The sequence below is a fragment of the Scleropages formosus genome, chromosome 4 (genome assembly GCF_900964775.1).
Source record: "Scleropages formosus chromosome 4, fSclFor1.1, whole genome shotgun sequence".
Lineage (NCBI taxonomy): Eukaryota > Metazoa > Chordata > Actinopteri > Osteoglossiformes > Osteoglossidae > Scleropages > Scleropages formosus.
In genome coordinates this window covers 19,188,983-19,208,469 of record NC_041809.1, presented here as the reverse complement: position 1 = coordinate 19,208,469, position 19,487 = coordinate 19,188,983, and the positions used below count along the sequence as shown (strand labels likewise).

Here is a 19,487-nt window from a genome sequence, read left to right as displayed (position 1 = left end):
GAGAGATACTCGAGTTGTTTGCCAAACCGTGGCTCAAACTTAGAATTACGCTGAATTCCTGCCTGCCTTGAGGTCCTCAAACCGACGTCAAGTTGCTGCTGTGTAGAAACGCTCCCCCACAAAGCTGCAAACTTACACTGTTTGTATGAGTCATGTACGGCACACACTCACTGGCGCTTCGTGTTTTGAACGGCAGCTACAAGGCTCCAGCGAAAGGAGACGGGGTCGACTACGTCAGGACGGAGGACGAGGTGAGAAAGTAGCAGCACCGGGAGAAAAGCCCTGGTGGAGTAAAGAGTAACTAGAAAAGCCAGTGTTCCAGGTTGCGTTTAAACAAAGGTCAGTTTATCACACTAAATCAACGTTAGACAAAAGGTCGATTCATGCAGCTCCAACATGTGACACGACATTTGCGCCGTTTCTGTGTCACGTCTCTCAAATGCGCAAGTGCGTAAGCTCCTCAAGCTGGATTGGGCTCCTCAAGAGCATAAAATTATTTTTCATCTGCTCTTTCCCCAGGGCGATTTCCGACACAAGTCCTCATTCGTCATCTGAGAGGAGGGAGATGGGAGAAGGAGTATGATGTCAAGGGCGCAATACCTCCTCCATCGAAGCGCTACGCTTGTGAGACAGCGTGTGAGGTGCTGCAGTGGCTTCCTCCCACTGAGGCCCATGTGCATCGGAAGAACTCGCTTGCCAAAGGTGACTCAACTCATCGCGCGAAATTGGAGAAAATAATTATCAAGGAAAGACACACGCACACACAACTAGCTTCTGTAAAACACACTAGCTAAACTGACACATTGATTCTGTCATCACTGAACAGAACGTTCGTATTTCACAATCCGTCAACGAGTTTCACGGTAACGGCACATTTTTCATTTTTAAAATGCTGAGACAGAGGATGTGAAGTAGAGGAAAACTCAAGCTGGCACAAAGTGTGTAAGTGAAGAATCGGACTGAGGCTTACATTACATTTCTACTGTAAACATTTTTCACCCTATTGTTGTCATTTCTATAACATACCATTTTTTGTACCAGCAAAATTTGTCAAACTATTTTTGATGGAATATATTTTGAAATGCCTATAGATAAAGGTTTAATTTTTTAAACGTTTGTAAAATACTAACACAGAAGTCACTGTTTTTTATTTGGTTGTGAAGAAAATGTAGTCAAAATTTCTGGCCACTCAGAATTCAGCCATTTTCTTGTTTAATAATTACTCGTTTAAAAAAAAAAAAGAAAGAAAAAAAAAAAAAAGCTTCGTATGAAGACTCCCATTCAGATCAGTGGTCTTAGTTTACTTTCTGCTGGTACTGAAACATGTTAATATTAAAAATGATACATGTCAATGTTTTGTAGATAGTCTTAGATGATAAGAAATACTAAAGAACACCAAGAGAAAGCTGGTGAACTCAACTATCAGCATATCCTTCATTTTAAGTGACCTTCTATACTTGCTGTTTATCTTGTAAATATTGGATATCCTGTCCAAGTTGGCTTTTTTTAAGTTAAAAATACTTTTAGTATCAAGGAATACTGTATTAAAGGACTTTCAAATGTCAGCTAACAGGTATTGTACTGGTTGTATATAGATAAGCTGTACAAAATTTGATTTACCCCCCAAAAAAGAAAGTAATGTACTACAGTGACAAATGAAATCCAAGTGTCACATTCCGTGTTGAGGTAATTTGACATTCTTTGACGTTTTATGAAAACAAACCCAGAGCACTGCTTGCAGTACAGGGGACCTGCATCACCTCATCCATAATGGGACATGCAGGGACTTTACATCATTGTTTTATTTCCTCTGTAAAAGTGACTAAACAAAACTAAAGTGATTAGTTTAATTAATGCAATTTCTGCTGCTACTGAAATATACTCGAGACACCTTTCTAAGTGTAATTTTTAAACAGTTGGGGAATAACTTTTCTAGTCATATGTTAGCAAAAAAACTTTAAATTATGAACACTGCTTTTCCAGTGCAGTCATTTTTTGTTTATACTTTTGACACATTTCCAGTGAGAGGAGTGCAAAAGTAATTTTCATTCATGTCAATTCTTACAGTATGTTTACATTTTTCAGAGGTAAAAATCACTGTATGCATTTTTAATAGTATGTTTTAAGCATTTGTATAGTGTTTAACATTAGCAGAACCGGACCACTCCTTTTAAGTGCCTTCTGCGTGTGCCAGTTGTAGTGTGTTGGATCATTAGCGGTACCAATCGGTAGGGAAAATGGAAGCCTGCTGGAGTTCAGTGGTGCTGTGTTAGTGCCCCACTTTGGAGTGTCTTGGATTCTTTGCCTCGCTTAACGAGTGTCCTTCTTGCATCCATTTCTGAACAAACTGGACCTTATTACATCAGAACATGGGAGTATTTTTTTTTTTTTTTTTAAACACAAGGACACAGCTTTGTAAGGTCAAGCCATCAAATGACATACATGCAGTCAGTCTGAAGTTAACTTTAAAAAAATAAAATTGAAAAGTGCTGTTCTGACAGTAGCTCTATAAAAAATCTGGGTGTTAATCAACGGATTCGTGTTCAAAGCCGTGATCCTTGTCCGATGCTGGTCTTCCCAAATGGGATTGACACATGTCAGTTGGATTAAAAAGGTCAGCCTCCACATTTTGTAAATAGATATCAGTACTTTTCTGAATAGAGTTGAAGGATTAATCTTTTTACTTTGGAGTAAAACTAGGTATTTTATTATTATGTCATAGTGCCTAAACATAGTGAAAAAATATTCCTGGCTAAGACATAGTATTAGTATGCAAATACACAAATACAGTCATACTGTATATTCACTGTAGAGATTGAAGCTTTCACTTGTTGCAAAATGAACCTCTTGACACACACCTCTGAAGTGATGCAAAGCTTAATTTATTACACTAGAACTTGTGCAACCATTGTGACTTAAAAATTAAGGATCCACACTGAAATACGGTTAAGAATTTGGGGGGGAAAAAAAATGCAGCTCCTATAGCTGTTCCTGCCACCTCCATCTACGTGCACAACAGAAGACTGAGAATGGTCACTCCGGACCAGGAACCATTCTGATGACGATACTAGAAAAATGACAACCACAGTGGCAGTGAGCGAGTTTCACACGCTCTATAATAACGGTACATTACACTTTTCTGGATTTTTGAAGCCTGCTGAAAAGGGAGGTGATTGCAGAGTATTCAGAATGCTACTATTACTGTCAGAATCCATGAAAAACAGAATTTTGGGGGGGGGGGGGGGGGTACACACCTTGTGTGAATTGAACTGTATATTTCTGATTAATAAAGTTCACTTATAACATGCTGTCAATCTTTATTTACATGAGCCACAATTGCACTGGCATGCCAGGTATACACAGAAAGAGGCTGTCCTTAAACGTCCCGATTATGTCTCTTTCTCCCAAAGATGTAATGCCGCGTTTTCTTAGGTGCTGGATGTATGTGGGGGCACTTGCCAGGCTACAGGCGCTGCTTTCTTCCCTTGCGAAGGAGAGGAGACTCCACATTCCACTGCCTGGGTGGGATTGTTCTGGAACATATAATTGGGGTCAGAGAAGATCATCTGTTAGCATCTTTTATTCACCATCCTTCCACACACAATGTATGGCTACTGACATTCACTGAAGAAGTGCCTTTGGTAGAACCTCAGAGAAGGGCCTGCAGGCGCACACACACACAAACACACTTACTTCCACACTCAAAATGTCATCGGTTACTCACGGTTTATCTGGAGACATCAAGAAAAGGACATTGTCTGTGTTCCCAAAATCCTTTGGCTCTGCAAAATGGTGAAATGAATGGTGAGGGAGCTGTAGCACATATGAAGATTGCTGAACTATTAAGCAAAATGTGTAGTTTTTTTTTTTAAAAAAAAAAAAAAAAACCTGTTCTGTGGGCACTGAAAATGGCACTGACGCCCTCGCCAAATGTCACCTCGCTCATGCTTCCTGCAGGAAAGTGAAGGTGAAGAGAGAGGGAGAGGAGCAGTGTGATTATGAAACTGGAGCAAAAATTTGCAGAATCTCATATAAAGATGGCCCTTTCTCGTCCAAACACATCGGGGTGATACTTGGGCATCATCAAAACCTGTGTCACAGATGAAGCCAGGACTCTGCGCTTTGTCCTCAGTGCCCCAGATAACACAGAATTCAAGCTGGACCAGTCATGCTGTGGAATGTCATGAACTACTTATGAAAGTACAAAGAAAGCTAATTTTGCTGAATGTTAATAATGTCGTCCCACACTGGCACTGCTCCCTTAAAAGTTATCTATGTTTATATTTATTTGTTAGCAGATGCTTTACTCCAAAATGAATCACAATGAACAATATGTAATGTTTAACTGATGCCTTTTATCTAAGGTGAGTTACAGTGGTAGACCACAGTACACTAGCTATACAGTCAATCACTCATCTATACACATTTTGTGTTAAGTGAATTTTATTGTGCAGTACAGAAGACTTGGTGCGACTGGTAGGGAACTGGGTGTCATATTTACGTTGCGGGGTGCTGATGGCTCTGTTGCCAACTGCTGAACCCTCTGTGTAAGAGCTCAGGTGAAGTTGTTGCTTCAAGATTGCTATGGGGGAGAGAAAAGGGGGGAAAAAAAGCCACATTAACCTGGACTCAAACCCAAACAAGAATGTTGGGGTTGTACTGTGAATTTACCCCCATTTTAATTCCTCAGTTTTTTTCCATGCATGACTGATTGTCACATTAACCAAAATACTGTACTAATGTCAAAGGAAAACAAAGTACATAAATGTTAATTATCTCCATAGTGCTGATGGTAAACCACTACCAAATATTGCCTCGTAAAAAAGTAATATCACCACTAAATTTTTCTGCCTCATTTCCATATTTAGCTACACTGGCTACAACAAAATGCATCCTGTAGTTGATCTCATGTGATTGTGGAGAAATTTTTGGCTCAACACACATCATCTTTTGTGCTGTAACACTTGTGTGTTCCCAGGCAAGAAATAACACTTTCAGGTGTTGCCACATCATCTCAGGGAGGTGAAGGTCAGGACAACACTGGGCCCTTTCTTAAACTTTTTTCCAGCACTTCAGATATTGATTTGCTTGTATTTTGAGTTCGCTGTTCTCATGGGTGGCCCAGTATTGTCCTTTAGAATTTTCTAATGGAGAGGTTTCACAGTTTGGCCAACAAAGGTAAGTTGTTCTGTTTTTGAGGCAGCAAAACTTCCCCAGACCATCACCCTGCCACCATGCTTGAATTCTGGCAATATGGAATGCTGTGTTTGGTTTCTGTCAGAGATAACAGGTCTCAAATCATCAAAAAGTTCCAGTTTTGATTCATCAGTCCTCAGGAGTCATTCTAAGGCTTTATCAAACCGGAGGTGACCTTTTATATTCTTTTCAGTAAGCAGTGGCTTCTGGTTTCCGCCCCTCCTGTGTATCCTATTTTGCACAGTGTTTTATTGTGGAGTCATGGTCACTCACTTTAGCCAAGATAAGAGCAGCTCCCTGGATGTTGTTCTGGGGTGATTTTCAGTTAATTAAGGATTTCAAGCCTAGTGTGTGGACAGACTTTGGCAGAACAACCACACCTAGGTATATTTTCCAGTTCCTCACATTGTCTACATTTGGTGAGAATAGCTCTAACTGTGGTTGTGTTGACGTTCAGAGCCCTAGAAATGGCTGTGTAATTCTGCAGACTGAGAGGTTTCAGAAAATACTCAAACTATTTTCAGAAAATTTGTTTGAGCCCAGAACCTGTATTCTACAAACTTGCTTCTGTTGGTGAAGCTTAGTGAAATTTACATTTAATCAGACACCAACACGGCTGGCCTGAATCAGATCTGATCGTTTCCAAAAGTATTCAACAGTTAACCCTAATTACTACTTCAAACAGATTGGTTTAACTTGGGTTTGGGGGGTGCGGGGTGGTTACATTTTCACACATTTGCATAAAATAAACAGATAAATTAAGAAAAGGGGCAATTATTTTTTCACAGCACTCCATATTATTAAATGTAACGCTTGTATTGGTACCTGACTCATTAAGGGGGGTTTTGTTTTCATCTCCAGCCAATCCCAAGTGACACCTGTGCAGCCCATGTCTGTCCACAGACCTCCTGGCCTTGGTGAGGACCTCAGTGGTACTTAAAGTTTGGCGCCTGCTGTGGAAAGGGCAGGAAAGCGGAGTGATTTCTGCTGGCAGGCAAAGAGTGTGCAAACATGAAATACAGAAGTTTTTAACTGAACTATTTAACTTAAAATACTTTCTATGGAAATAAAAGCTTAAAACTAATTCAAGGGATAAAGACATATGAGTTGCTTGTCTGCAAAGACTGGTTTACTTTTGTACTCCAACTGTCTTTGGAGAGAGGAAGATCTGGGGGGTCAAACATGGTGGTTGAGGTGTGGCAAACACAGACTGAGATCTCGGTCCTGCTCTGGCAGCAGGGGACGCACAGGTAGAAGCCTAAGTTAATAACAAAACATCATAAGTTAACAAGCCATAATGACTTAAATGAACACAGGCAATCACTGATTCACACAAAATGAACCACCACACCACCAACAAAGTGACAAAGAAACTAACTGAACTCTTTGATGCCAGTTATGCATATTTTCAAATAATTACATACAAACAGAACATTGGGGTAGTTTCTATATGTAAACATGAGAGTGTGCTTGGCTCATGTTACCGAAGCAGATTCAGTGGTGACTGCGTGTCCTGCCGCAGCTACTGGGACGGCCTCTGTGATGGTGCTGTTGGCCAGCTGCTGCACCATTTCCTGCTCCTTCTGGAACCTTTTCATGTCATACTCCAGCTCTGCAGCCAGCTGCTCATCTGCTGCAAAGAACTCCTTCACCTCGGAGCGGTAATCCTGCATCATCACCTACAACATGCAGCACAATTATTGCAGCTTGACTGGTCACAGCAACAGACAAAACTCCAACTGGACTTGGGTGAAAATGACAGGAAGCATCACTCACCTTCAGGTAGGTCATTAGGTCCCTCAGCACAGGGAAACGATTCTTCTCAAGCATGGCCTTCAGGGAGATGATGATAGGAATCACATTCTCAATGAAGTTCCTCTTTTGAACCTAGAGAAGAAAGGCCAGTGTAGCGTTGACTCAGAGCGCCCTCTGGTGGACGAACACACTATACAACCATGGTACTGTCAAAAAAAAAAAATCCTGAGCCAAAGGGGTGCCATGCCTGTGAGATCAGCTTCTTCTGGGCCACCTGCATGACTGCGTTGGCCATGGCCATGGCCATGGGCTCGTCCTCCATTTGCTCGTCCCGGTCAACCGGGTTGCACATGGCTGACAGCTTGATCTCCTTCAAGCTGAGCACGTCGAACGTGTCTGACAGCAGCTCTGCTCCCGCAGTGTCCAGAGGCAACACCCCGTCTACGAAGCTCGCTGTATTGGAGCAGTCAGTGTCAGGATTTGTCAGACAAAGCCAAAGGCAAATTTTGGCAGAGGGTCAGCAGTTGGCATAGATGTTAACTATATGCACCAGGTGACTGAAAGGCCATAAGTTCCATCCCTGGGACATGCAAATGTTGGGCAGACTGCCTCACCTCATTCACTTCAGTAAATATATAGCTTTGAAATTCCTAAGTTGTCCCAAGATGCATATGTCAAATTTAAAAATAAAAAAGGTCTGTACAGCCAACACAAAAACTATTTATAGCTAACAATAAGAGAGGTCTCACCAAGGATGTTTTGGCTTATTTTGTTGGTAATATTGAAGCGCTGCTCATCTGTGAAGTGCTCCAGCAAGAACTTGTAGAGCTTCATTCTCTTTTCTTTGTTTTTAGCACCTTGCAGGGAAAACCTAGCCTTCTCACTGAAAAGGCAAGAACAGTTTACAGCAAACAGAATACAGCTAAACCTTGAAACATGGTGCTGACACTGATGCACAACCTACCTGGCTGTCTGTAGAAACTTATTATACTTGTCATGCTTCTCATAACAGTTGAAGTGGAAGATGCACTCAATGAAGTGTTGAGAAAACATAACTGGGTTCCTTTTCAGGAGCAGGTGTATTAAGCAGAATTCACAGAGACTAAAACAGAAAATACATTTTCACACATCTCAATCATAACATTTAACAGGTAGTTACAATTTAATGAAAAATGAGAAGAAACAGAAATGAGCAAGGTGTTCAGGTGAGGAGAGACGGCTGGTACCTAGCGATGCTTGGCTCCGGGTCCACAAGTACCACAACAAAACGGAAGAACAGGGATCCCTTCCACTTGACAAACTCCTCCTACAAAATGCAGGACTGGGTTATTCTTCCAGAATACACTACCAAGTCTGATGAAATGCTCACAGCAGACCCACAGACCTCTTGAATATCTATTATCTAGGACCATTCTGGAGGGCTTGCAAATGCTTTAGGATAAAATAATTTTATCCCAGAAATACAGATCACTTGCAATTTGGTTAAACTTAGGTGTCCAGGCAAACATAGCATCTTAACACAAAGAGGCAAAGAATCCCTACCAATACTCTTAATTTTTATATTTGAAATTCCCAATTCATTTTTTTCTTTTTTAACAATTCACAAAATTACCATTCTCCACTCCATGAACTGATTGTGAACAGTGATTAGACTTTGCTCTGCTGCTGAGATTAGTAATTAAATTGCAGGAACCCAGCAGGGCTTTTATGAGTCAGCGCACCTGCAGCAGGTTGGTGAGTAGGATGAGGGTCTGTTGCCGGATGATGGGCTCCTCGTCCTTCAGGCAGGCGGAGATGTTGGGGATGTAGCGGTCCACCATGGTGGTGTAGCGCACGCACAGATCGCACATCACCATCACCACATTACTGCGCACGGGCACCTCAGTGCTCACCTCCAACTCACGGGCCAAGGCAGGGATGCAGCGCTTGGCCAAGTCCTCATTCTGCAGGCAAAGTTTGCCTTCCAGGGACAGGGGAATGCAGTCAGAAGACGAAACCACCACCCTAAGGTCCCCAACCCCAACTACCATGACCACAGATCTGTATTCATTATTGGACAGAAGTTAGGTCAACTGGTAATTGATCAAATGTAATTAACTCTAGAACACACAGCAGGTGATGTAATGACTGCAAAACAACTGAAGAACAATACTTGGGAAGAATGTGTTTAAGAGCTTCTCTGCTGAGAGCCAATTACTCAGCAATCAGAAGTAATCACTGAACCCACTGAGGAGAACAAAAACAGGGTAGCTCTTTGGGAGGTAATGGAGCAGCAAGGACAATACCCAGGGTGACGAAAGCATGGGCTCGGATCACAGTTGGCATGGATGAGGGTTTGAACTGAGGCACGGGCTGGGTGGCTGGCAGCTCCTTATTCACGTCAGCTGTGCAACATGAAATAAACCATCTCTACTCGCATCTGTGACAGCATATATTTTTAAGTTATTCATCCAGTAGGTAATAATCAGGGTAGAAATAAAGTATCAGTCAAAAGCTTGATCACACGTCCAAATGCCTCATGTTTCTGAAGGTGTTATTAAGGCAAAGGAACCCGAGATTGAGACCATTTTCAACTTAATTTAGCAGTAATTTTACAGAAAATGAAACAATGCAAAAACATTATTGGGGGGGGTGGATGGTATTGTACGTACTTTATGTAAAATGGACAAAACAAACCACATACGTACTCAGAACTCTGTACACGTTGCTGTTACTGTAGTGGCCCCCTCCAACAACTACAATTCCCAGTAAAACTGTGTACCAATATCTCTCTCTCACTAACTCAGAATGGGTGAAGACCCAGATGAAAATATCTCTTACCTGATGGCAGCTCCACATTAGAAGCCAGAATGGACTGAACAAGGAGGAAAATGCGCTTCCCCACCATGGCTGGGCACTGCAAGGCAGCCACTCCCAGCGTATACAAGTGTTTCACCTGATGGACATCATCAACGAAGGAGGGGTACAATTATGAAATTGTCTGTTTTACTTTAAATAATTTTTTAATCCTTTGAATCCCAAAGGAAGACAGCTGTTAAGCCATTAGTGATGCTTACCACCAAGTCCTCATTAAAATTCTGCTGCCCATCCTCACTCAAGATGACACTGGACAAGAAGGATTCAGAGATGGAGACAAGTTCTCCACAGTACTTGTTCAGTGACCTCTGTGTAAACAGAACAGAACTCAGCTTGAAAGTGTAAACAAACTGGCAGATCTGAGAATTTAGAAATTTTAAATTCAAGAAAACAGCCATTAAAAGGTATGGACAGTATTTTATCAACATTCAAACCAACATTTAAGGAAGAGCACTGAAGTTTTTATATTAACACAAGGATCAGTGTTTTAAAAAGAGGTGAGAAGCTACTGTTTCATTCCACAAGAACTCCTATGGAATGAAGAGGCTGTGATTTTGGTGCCTCAAGGCAGGCCTCACCTGGGTGTCTACGACAGCTTTGGCCCACACCAACTGCACCAAAGTCTCCACACAGGCACCAATTACCTCCAGAGGCAACTCAAAACTCTTGAGCCACTTCATGATGTCACCTTGGGGACAACACAGAGAAGACAGGAATTAGTTTCGTTCAAGGAAACGACCACGAAACAACTGAGGATCTCACTCTAGTCCACAACCATAACTGTAAAAACATATGCATCAGTAACACACCAACAATCCTGCTCTTAGTTTCTTCATTCAGATGTCGAGCGATTTCCCCAATCACACAAAGAATATGACAAGATGTGGAAACTGTCACATTGGTTTTCCTGAAATAAAAAAATACAAAGACATGCAATAACAGAAGCAATAGTTTCATACTTGAATTTGGATCTCTGAATATCTCAGAAAGCAAAAGATACACTGCAGAGGTTAAAAAAAAAAAAAACCATTTGCTTCTCTACACCACAATGAAGCTGAGAATGCATGTGCAACACTGACCTGATCATCTCATCCCAAGCATCCAGGATCTTGCTGTAGTTAAGTCGGGGGCAGGAGCCTGCCACCTTGGAAAGCAACAGCCATGCTGCAGGGGCATGCTCTGCCTCAGTGTGGGAGATCAGATTATTGACAAAGGTGGATGAGAACTTATTCTGCTTGGACCAAATGGCAAAGGCCTTGCTGAAGTAGCGGCTGTTGGAAAAAAAAGAATGAGAGAATTTAGAACACAACTACCCACTAATTTTTTTAATAGAATATCCATGTAAATGGAGACGCCGATATGACACATGAACTGTTCCGACTCTGCCAAAGACAGAGTCAAGCCAACTTTCTCAGAAATTAACAAAATACTTACTGCCTCAACCAACTTAAAACACTTTGTTTTACCTACTCAGATAGGAAGGAAAATCAGTTGGATTATGGTGGTTTACAACCAAAAAACACAAACAGGGAAGCTAACCCCAAGTCCTGGTTCTCTCCACAAAGCAATAACAGAAGATCCCAGGCTAACTTCTGAGAGATGTCTTGTTCTCTGTAGCTGTTGTAGCTCTTGATCTGACTAAGGATGGCTTGCTCCAAACACTCCGCAGCCTTCTCTTGGACAGAGCTCTCCGAGTCGATAACTGCAGGGACCACGCCTCTTAGCCAGGCCTTCTGAACTAGGCTGGATCCAGGAAGAGCCTTATGGAGAGAGGACAAAGTCTGACAACACTGCCAGACACACCAAAAGGCAAAGCCTGCCTTGGGGGATGGAGGTACTCACTAAGAGGAGGTCCATGAGACACTGGAGGGCCTTTTTCTTCACAGAGACAGCAGGGTCCCGACAGCGGTCTGACAGGATAAACAGGTTCTCCTGGCTGCAGGGGATCACGTTGTGTTTCAGAAGACTCATCACTGCCTAGACATGCAAGACATGAGGTTACATATGGATAAAAATAAAGCATTTGGATCCACAAGAAATAGAACAACCCACTATGGACTACTTGGCTGAAGGAAATCTGGAATGGATGCAGGTGAAAGTCTCCTCAGCTTATTACCTGCAAAGCTGACTTCCTTACATTAGACTTCTCATCACTCGAACGTCTCTTCAGCAAGGATATAGTCTCTTTAGCTGGATCAGAAAGATGGTGTTCCGAACACTGTCACAGATGGTACTAAAATGCCATTCCAGATGAACAATAATATTGAAATGCAGAATCTTGAATGCACAAATTATACTGTACAAGAGTCTGGGATCTTTTTGCCACTAGAATTATCCATGAACTGAAAAAGTCATTCCAACTTACAGTCAAATGTGGTTATGTCCGTTTTGCCCGTCATTTCAATGGTCTTAAAGTTCATACCAGTTCGCTGTATATTTGTGTCTTGGATATTATTGGTAACTGAAAAAAAATTCTCAGACTTAATACAATATAAAATAGACTAACTTAATGTCTTCTGGAACAGTAAAAATGAAAACACAGAGAATCAGGATGGAACTAAACAGTGGAACCTACACTCACAACCTTCTGCCTCCAGTACTGTCTGTGGAGAAACTGGAAGAAAATAAAGACAAACACAAAAAAAAAAAAAAACAGTAAATGAAGAATTGTTCTCGAGGGTTAAGAAACAATTTAAAAAATTCCAGTGCTATTAGAAGTACAAAAAAAAAAAAAAACTTGTATTAACTTCCAGACAGACAATAGAAACAAAATGATAAAGGCCATCATTTCATAAGTAAGTAAACCAACTAACCGTACGGAGAAGGCATGATAGCACATAAACATGACAATTTAAGAGCAAGTATAAGATACTCACTAGTAGAAAAGAGCTCCTGGATGCTCTCGGCAGTACTGGGGGACTGCAGCTCGAGGCACTGAGCCAGACAGGCTAGAGCATGAGCGCGTACTGTGGGGGCCCGATCTGAGCGTCGCCCGAACACCATCACCTGGATGAGGAACCTGTGCTGTAGATATGGCACCAGCTCTGCAGGGAGGGAGACTTCAGGCTGGCGCTCAGGTTGCTCAATGAGGGCCATGACCACGTCCAGCGCAAACATCCGGTACGCCACCTGACCAAACATAGACCCGCCACCCCGCCCACCCAAAAGCAGAGTTTGTTTTTCTGCCTTTGTGAAAGATTTATGAAAATTGTCACTCTCCTCAAAAATGTCCCCGCCCGCATACAGAGAACTTAATAAAATGTGTTAAAGGTTTAGTTACTTTGGAAAACTGATTTTTTTGGCCTAGCGGTCACTAATGTGATGCTGAGCAACAAATGGAACCAATAGTCTTGTCTTCTATGACAGAAACTGAAGCCGCTGCAATGACAGGGAACTGGTGGAAGACTCACCTTGGAGTGCAAAGAGAAACCATAGAGCCACTTGATGAAGGAAGCATACTCAGCACAGGGCATCTTAGCCAAAAGCTGCAACACAGCCTGGGCTCCACTGCTGCGGTATTCTGCCTTGTCCACAGTCTGCAACATAAACAAAACCCAGCTATGAACGGTTACGCAGGATATTCTCTGACGCAGAGGACAAACAATATTCAGCAGATACAGTCTGGTTTTGCATTGTCATCTATGTTATCTTTTTACCTGTGCACAGATATGCTGAAGCAGAATGCGAAGTGTTGGTAACACTGCTTCCTTCAACTCATCAACAATGTGACTACAACAGAGGAGAAAATTATATACAACAATGCTTGTTAACCCAACACAGTACAAATCAGATAACATGACAGTAAGAAAGGCAGTTTATTTATGTGCCTGATGAACACAATGTTGCCCAAGGTACAACAAGCAGTTTTTAACGGTCATCATGCTCTTCAATTCAATTCAATTTATTTTTATAGAGCGCTCTTCTCACGCAGTGATACAGAGCGCTTTAACACAGGCATAAGGCAAGAAAAACAGATACAAACAAAGAAGAGCTCTTCACCTCACAAACCGGACAGCCCGCCCTTTGGCAGCAAGAACAGCCTGCGTTGGAACCAGAGGTGTGGGCCTAGAGGAATTTTCCCCGTTCATCATGAGAATGACGTACAGGAGCCTGTGGAATACCTGCTGAACAGTCTGTGGCCCAGAGGAAACAGCAGAGGTTTAACGTGTGTGAAAATTCAAACAATTAGCTAGTAAGAAAAATTAAATCTCACTCCCACAGTGCACCACAAAAAGCACATTTAAAACACACACTATTATTTATTATTATATATACTGTAACAGTTTCATATTATTACTGCCATTAGATACCTCATTTCCCTCTCCGTGCTTTGGAGAGCAAAGCAGTCTCAGACCATGGTAAGCCAACTCTGGCAAGCTCTCAGTGTCATTAATGTTCCTATGAGGGGGGAAAAAAAAGCTTAATAATTACATATACACACTGCCTCATATAATGTGGAAAATTGCTATAATGCCATATAAAAACAAATACATTTGTTTACAACAGGATTTTCAGTACAATGGCATTTTCACCTAGTTAAACAGTCATTTTATCTCTAAAAACATATTTTGCAAGGATTTAACTCACTATCTACTACATCTTTCACTCTGCAGCTGATGACAATATGCCTCTTCCATAACAAAACCAAGTATTGCATGTACTTCCTACTTCCTTCCATGCTAACAGTCTAAATACATTGAATATAGGAAAAGTACTTGACAACTAAAACAGACAATCCTTACTTCCAGAAATAAACATGTAAATATTAATTACACAAATAATGTAAACAGGTTTTCTAATGAAAAACAACACTTTAGTAAATATGAATCTCAGTCGAACGAAGCTCATCAACGGTCAAACATTACACATTGCGTCTCATCTGTTCAGTGAAAGACAGTGATGTTGTGATTTCATAACATGAGTAAAATGATTTTTAAAAAAAGTTAGAAATCGGCAAGAGTGCTGGACGTGGTAAGAAGCCGAAATATGTCATCAAAAGCGCCGGTTTAACTGGTTATACTATTAGTACATTTTTTCAAAAATAAAGAAAAAATAAGAAACGTGATCAAACTTTAAATGGTGGTGACAAAATGTCAAAGGTTTCTGATTTGCGGCAGGAGAAGATAATGTGAAAAAAAAAGAATAAAAAGGTGGAGGAAGAAAAGCACAAAAAAGAGAGCACCACAAAAAAAAAAAAAAAGTAAAGCTAGTTATGATACACTGCTCGGCCCTGAACCGTCCACTTCAGGTCTCAAACATGTTTCTTTTGGGGTTTACGAGTTGCAGTGTCAAAGTGACAAGTGTGGTCCAAAAATTATGCACTCTCCAGCACAGTTCATGATACCCTATTAGTGATATAAAATATTTTATTTTCTTACAAATATTATAACATATACTAGTGCTGTCATTGTGATGTATAAAAAAAATACTTGTTTTAGTTTTATTAGGCCTATTTTTGTCAGGAACCCATTATGCCTCCCCCTTGAGAAATAATGGCAATTCAATCCTCCTCACCACAGGAATTTGCTTAGTGAGGTGACTTCATTGAACAAATCATGTCTGTTAAGCAAAAAAGAAGTGTGTACAGGCAGTCCCTGATTTACAATGGTTCGACTTATGATTTTTTCAACTTTACGATCGTAAGCTGGCAATAAACAGTCGGTAGAAACCGTACTTCAAATTTTGAATTTAGATTTTTTCCCGGACAAGCAATATGCGGTACAATACTCTCTTGTGATGCTCGGCAGTGGCAGCAATCCGCATCTCCCAGTCTTCCACAGTCACCATACAGAAACCCCCCTGTATCAACGTTGTTTTTTTGTGCATCTATAATGTCACAGAAAAGCCCATCTGTGTCTCCTGCTACTGGTCGAAAGAAGAAGAGGAGGGCAATTACTCTTGAGGAGAAACCGAAGATAATTGCCCAGCATGAATGCAGCAAGCCCATAATGGCCATCACACGTATGCTAGGCTATGATGTTCGGTAGGTTAGGTGGATTAAATGCATTTTTGACTTATGATGGGTTTTGCGGAACATAACCCCATCGTAAATCGGGGACCACCTGTATACAATTTTACAGCACCTTTGCCTTAAGTAAGGGACGCATGAAAACTTACGTTTCTGATGCAAATGAGAGGTGTCCAGGAACTGGTTCAATGGCAGTGAGCTCTGTAAAAACCTGCAAGGTAAAGGCATTTTAGAGGAAAGGGAGATAAAATCATGTCATTACAAAAATTTTATCTACTGTGTTCATACTACACATATAAATAAGCAAGTAGAAAAGCTATAAGCACGATACATAAAGACCACAACACTAAGATGAAATCTTATCACTTAACACAGTCCTGGTGATCACTTTTTTAGAGCACAAAATATCTCTTAACATGCTGACTAAAGGCAAAATTAAGGTTGAGACATCCCTGTAATTCCTTGCATTATGGTTATTACTATAATAGGATAATTTGTCTACTTACAAATCGACCTGCATACGAGTAATTTTAGTGTGCTGCAATAATCATTAATTATAAATTCAATTCAATTTATTTTTATAGTGTGCTCTCCTCACACAATGACACAGAACACTGAATAGTGGAATAAGAGAAGTAGAAAAATACATAAGACAAACAGATAGTTGGCTATATATTAAATTACTACAGTATACATGCAGTTATCAAGATTGTAAGTATGCCTGCTGGCCATAGAGGAAAGGAACAAAAAACTCCCAACAAAAAGGCAAAGGAGGGGGAAAAAAACCTCTGGGGGTCCAAGTGCCAGTGGCTGCCCATTCCTCCAGGGCATTCTAGATTAAAAAAGACTTTTAAATCAATTTACAACTAAAAATAACTTTATTATGAATACAAAGAGACCCTATTAAAGAATTCTTTTCTTTGCATCCACTTTGACCTGTGGCTACAGTTGGACACTGAATACACTAACCACACACTCACACAATGTCTACAACTGCTTGTCCTGAGCAGGGTCGCGGCGAACCAGAGCCTAACCCGGCAACACGTGGCGCAAGGCTGAATGGGGAGGGGACACACCCAGGATGAGACGCCAGTCCAACCCAAGGCACCCGAAGCAGGATTCGAACCCCAGACCCGCCACAGAGCAGGCCATACACTAAGCAGTAGATCCATAAAAACCAGTTTCTCTGTAAACATTCAGTTAAGAACTGCAAGGTTGCCTAGATGAAGAGTACAAACCTGGGCACAGTTTTGAACACACTGGGGTTTGCCTTTCAAGGAGAACTTTGTTAAGAACGTCAGGAGGGTCTTGACCAGGGAAACCATTGCCTTTTTGAGTGCTAACAGCTCCTGGCCAGAGAGAAATATCTCTTCTCCTTGATCCTCTTCTTCAAATTCATCCATCTCCAACTGTCGAAATGAAGTTGACCCATACAAATAAAATACATTTAAAAATAGTTAGAGCACAAATGTAGCTCACAGTTACAGCAACAAGAAATTACCCGAAATGCCCCAAAATTTATGAACTACAAAGAAAAGGTACAGTCTGACCTGGTCCTTTTCATATGATGTGAAAGGAAAGACACCCAGTCTTGAACATTTTACTTAAACTTAATTTACAAAGTGATAGCTCTTTACCTCTTCATCATCCTTCCTAGGGGGCTTGGACCGTTTCCTGGCTTTAGAGTCTGCCTGAGAACTTTTAAATGAATCTTGCTTGCGCTTCTTGCCTGCATCCTGGGGCCAGCACTTCTTCAATAAACCCAAACAGGTGTCGAATACAACTGGATGGAAAACTTTGTTGGCTACACTACCTTTAGTGTGAAACAAAAAAGCACCAAGAAGTTCAACTAAAATTTGTGTAAGCGATATACTGTATCGAGTCAGTGGCCGACATACTTGCTTGAATTAATACAACCACTGTCTGTTTCTCCACAGACAGTACTGGGGCAAACCGCAGTTTTTGGCAAGAACAAGCTCAGCAGCGGATATGCCTTCTTGCCATCTTGGTACCCAGGTTTGAATCCCACCTCCTGCTGTAGTACCCTTGAGGACGCACTTACACTGAACTGCTGTAGTAAAAGTTACCCAGCAGTATAAATGGGTAAATCATAGTAATTTGCTTTGGAAAAAAGTGTCAGCTAAATGAATAAATAACTTCATAACAACAAACAAGTCCTTCTCAGTTGTGGTAACACTACCTAACATGTAACACCTATCTTAAACATACTGAAGTTTTTCTGACAGTAAGAGACATTCATCTTTATTATTATTATTATAACTATTATTATTAATAATCTTAGTTTACTTGACTTCGATGACCAAGCTGAGTAATGCCACGGCACATGGAGGTAAAACAGCCAAACCCTGGCTCTCCTGGAAAAATGCACCATAAAACTGCGTAGTAGTACCCAATTATACAACTGCTATTCTAAGTGTATGAAATCAGGGTAAATACCTTGATCAAGAGTACTACAGCAGGTGTGGGATTCAAACCAGAGAATTCTGGAGTGCAAAGAAACAGGTATACCTCCTAGACCACCAGCATGTCCACCTTTTACTTTTAAATATATACTTTGGTTAGTCTGTATTTCTGAAAAAGGAGGGCACTTGCCTGGTACTCCCAGGAGGAGCAGATAGAGAGAGGCTGCCTGCAAGGCGCAAAGCCGCTGGTTCAGGGTGTTTGTTTTGGATCTGATCGCTATGATGAAGTGGGACAGAACAGCCACCAGGGCACTGGTTGAGACCCCATTCTCCCCCAGAACAGCCCACAAGCTCTGCAAACCAGAGACACACACACCATTAAACACACTGCAGACACCCCAGCCATATAAGAAGGGGACATGACACAGTCACCTACTTCAGCTCTGCTATCACTGTCTGTCGCAAAGCATAGCAGGTGTGTGTGCAAGGTTGAGAAGGCCTGGGGTCCAAGGCTCAGGATCTCCTCCTCTATGCCAGGATCCAATGGCTCAGCATCCATGAACTCGACATCCCACACAGCCGTCACCCACACTACAGTGAACAGACAAGTGATAAACTTATCATAAAGGGAACATACATATGATACACTCATACATACAGTGAGTGAACATGAGAGCACAGCAAACATGCAGTCACCGTCAAACGTGCTTAATAATAAATTAAATTAAATTAATGGATTTTGCTGATACTTCAAACATAGAAAAGTCCACATTAGGTAGGTATGTGACAAAAAAAAAGTTTAATGAATTCTTTTTTTCTTTTCACTAACAACTACGACGTGACGTAACGTCTGCTAACCTTCACCTTGCTTCCTCCTAGTGTATTTATATTATGTGCAACTACGGTCGTTTTTCCTTTAAAGTATATAATAAGAAAAAAAGAAAACCGTTATCACTTTACCTTCTGAAATACTTTTTATTTTCAGCAATTCCAACGCACTTACGAACTCCATCGTCACCTTCCATGTACTAGGCGCCAAAAATCAAAACATATCCGCGCGTGCGCAAATGGTTACTACCGGCAAGCCTTCTTCTTCGTGTCCTCCGTTTATGAGGAGCCACCTCAAACACGTATATCGCCCCCTAGTGGTCCAACAATCGTTTACCTTGAAGACCATACAACGCTCATCTGAAGTTGCTTATGTTTTGCTTTTCTGCAAAATACAGAGTTAATAAATGAGCGCTTCATGGGGACTCTATGTAAGTATAAACAAAATTCACTAAATTATT

The 19,487-nt window shown here is 41.2% G+C and overlaps 2 protein-coding genes across 2 annotated transcripts in view; one reads left to right on the top strand and one right to left on the bottom strand.

The window, feature by feature from the left end:
- jam3b (junctional adhesion molecule 3b) overlaps nt 1-3,308 on the top strand; it is a 33,865-nt gene extending 30,557 nt beyond the window's left edge. Inside the window, exons 8-9 of the mRNA XM_018755431.2 lie at nt 197-251; nt 520-3,308. Of these exons, the coding sequence (XP_018610947.1) occupies nt 197-251; nt 520-555 (91 nt within the window). The 3' untranslated portion in view covers nt 556-3,308. The remainder of the gene's footprint in view (nt 1-196; nt 252-519) is intronic.
- An 87-nt stretch (nt 3,309-3,395) lies between these two features.
- Nucleotides 3,396-19,254, bottom strand: ncapd3 (non-SMC condensin II complex, subunit D3). Its single transcript, XM_018755432.2, has 35 exons — nt 19,159-19,254; nt 18,635-18,789; nt 18,389-18,551; nt 17,413-17,588; nt 17,014-17,184; nt 15,925-15,986; nt 14,118-14,205; nt 13,807-13,940; nt 13,464-13,536; nt 13,218-13,343; nt 12,684-12,936; nt 12,383-12,421; nt 12,173-12,268; nt 11,924-11,997; nt 11,650-11,784; nt 11,347-11,567; nt 10,887-11,078; nt 10,617-10,714; nt 10,386-10,495; nt 10,008-10,115; nt 9,772-9,886; nt 9,237-9,335; nt 8,673-8,911; nt 8,178-8,257; nt 7,916-8,053; nt 7,701-7,834; nt 7,199-7,404; nt 6,973-7,083; nt 6,681-6,875; nt 6,330-6,454; nt 6,022-6,149; nt 4,502-4,582; nt 3,889-3,951; nt 3,725-3,782; nt 3,396-3,533 (listed from the first exon to the last, which is right to left on the bottom strand). Exons 1-35 carry the CDS (start codon nt 19,208-19,210, stop codon nt 3,464-3,466), a joined length of 4,368 nt encoding a protein of 1,455 aa, XP_018610948.1. The 5' UTR covers nt 19,211-19,254; the 3' UTR covers nt 3,396-3,463.
- Nucleotides 19,255-19,487: the final 233 nt, after the last annotated feature.

Excerpts from the sequence above, each read along its gene's own strand:
- ncapd3 (XM_018755432.2), bottom strand. The coding sequence starts at position 19,210 with ATGGAGTTCGTAAGTGCGTTGGAATTGCTGAAAATAAAAAGTATTTCA. Across the intron at positions 13,537-13,806 it reads CGGGCTGTCCGGTTTGTGAG|TCACATTGTTGATGAGTTGA; the intron begins GTGAAGAGCTCT and ends CCTCTGTTGTAG. Across the intron at positions 10,496-10,616 it reads AACTAAGAGCAGGATTGTTG|GTGACATCATGAAGTGGCTC; the intron begins GTGTGTTACTGA and ends GTTGTCCCCAAG.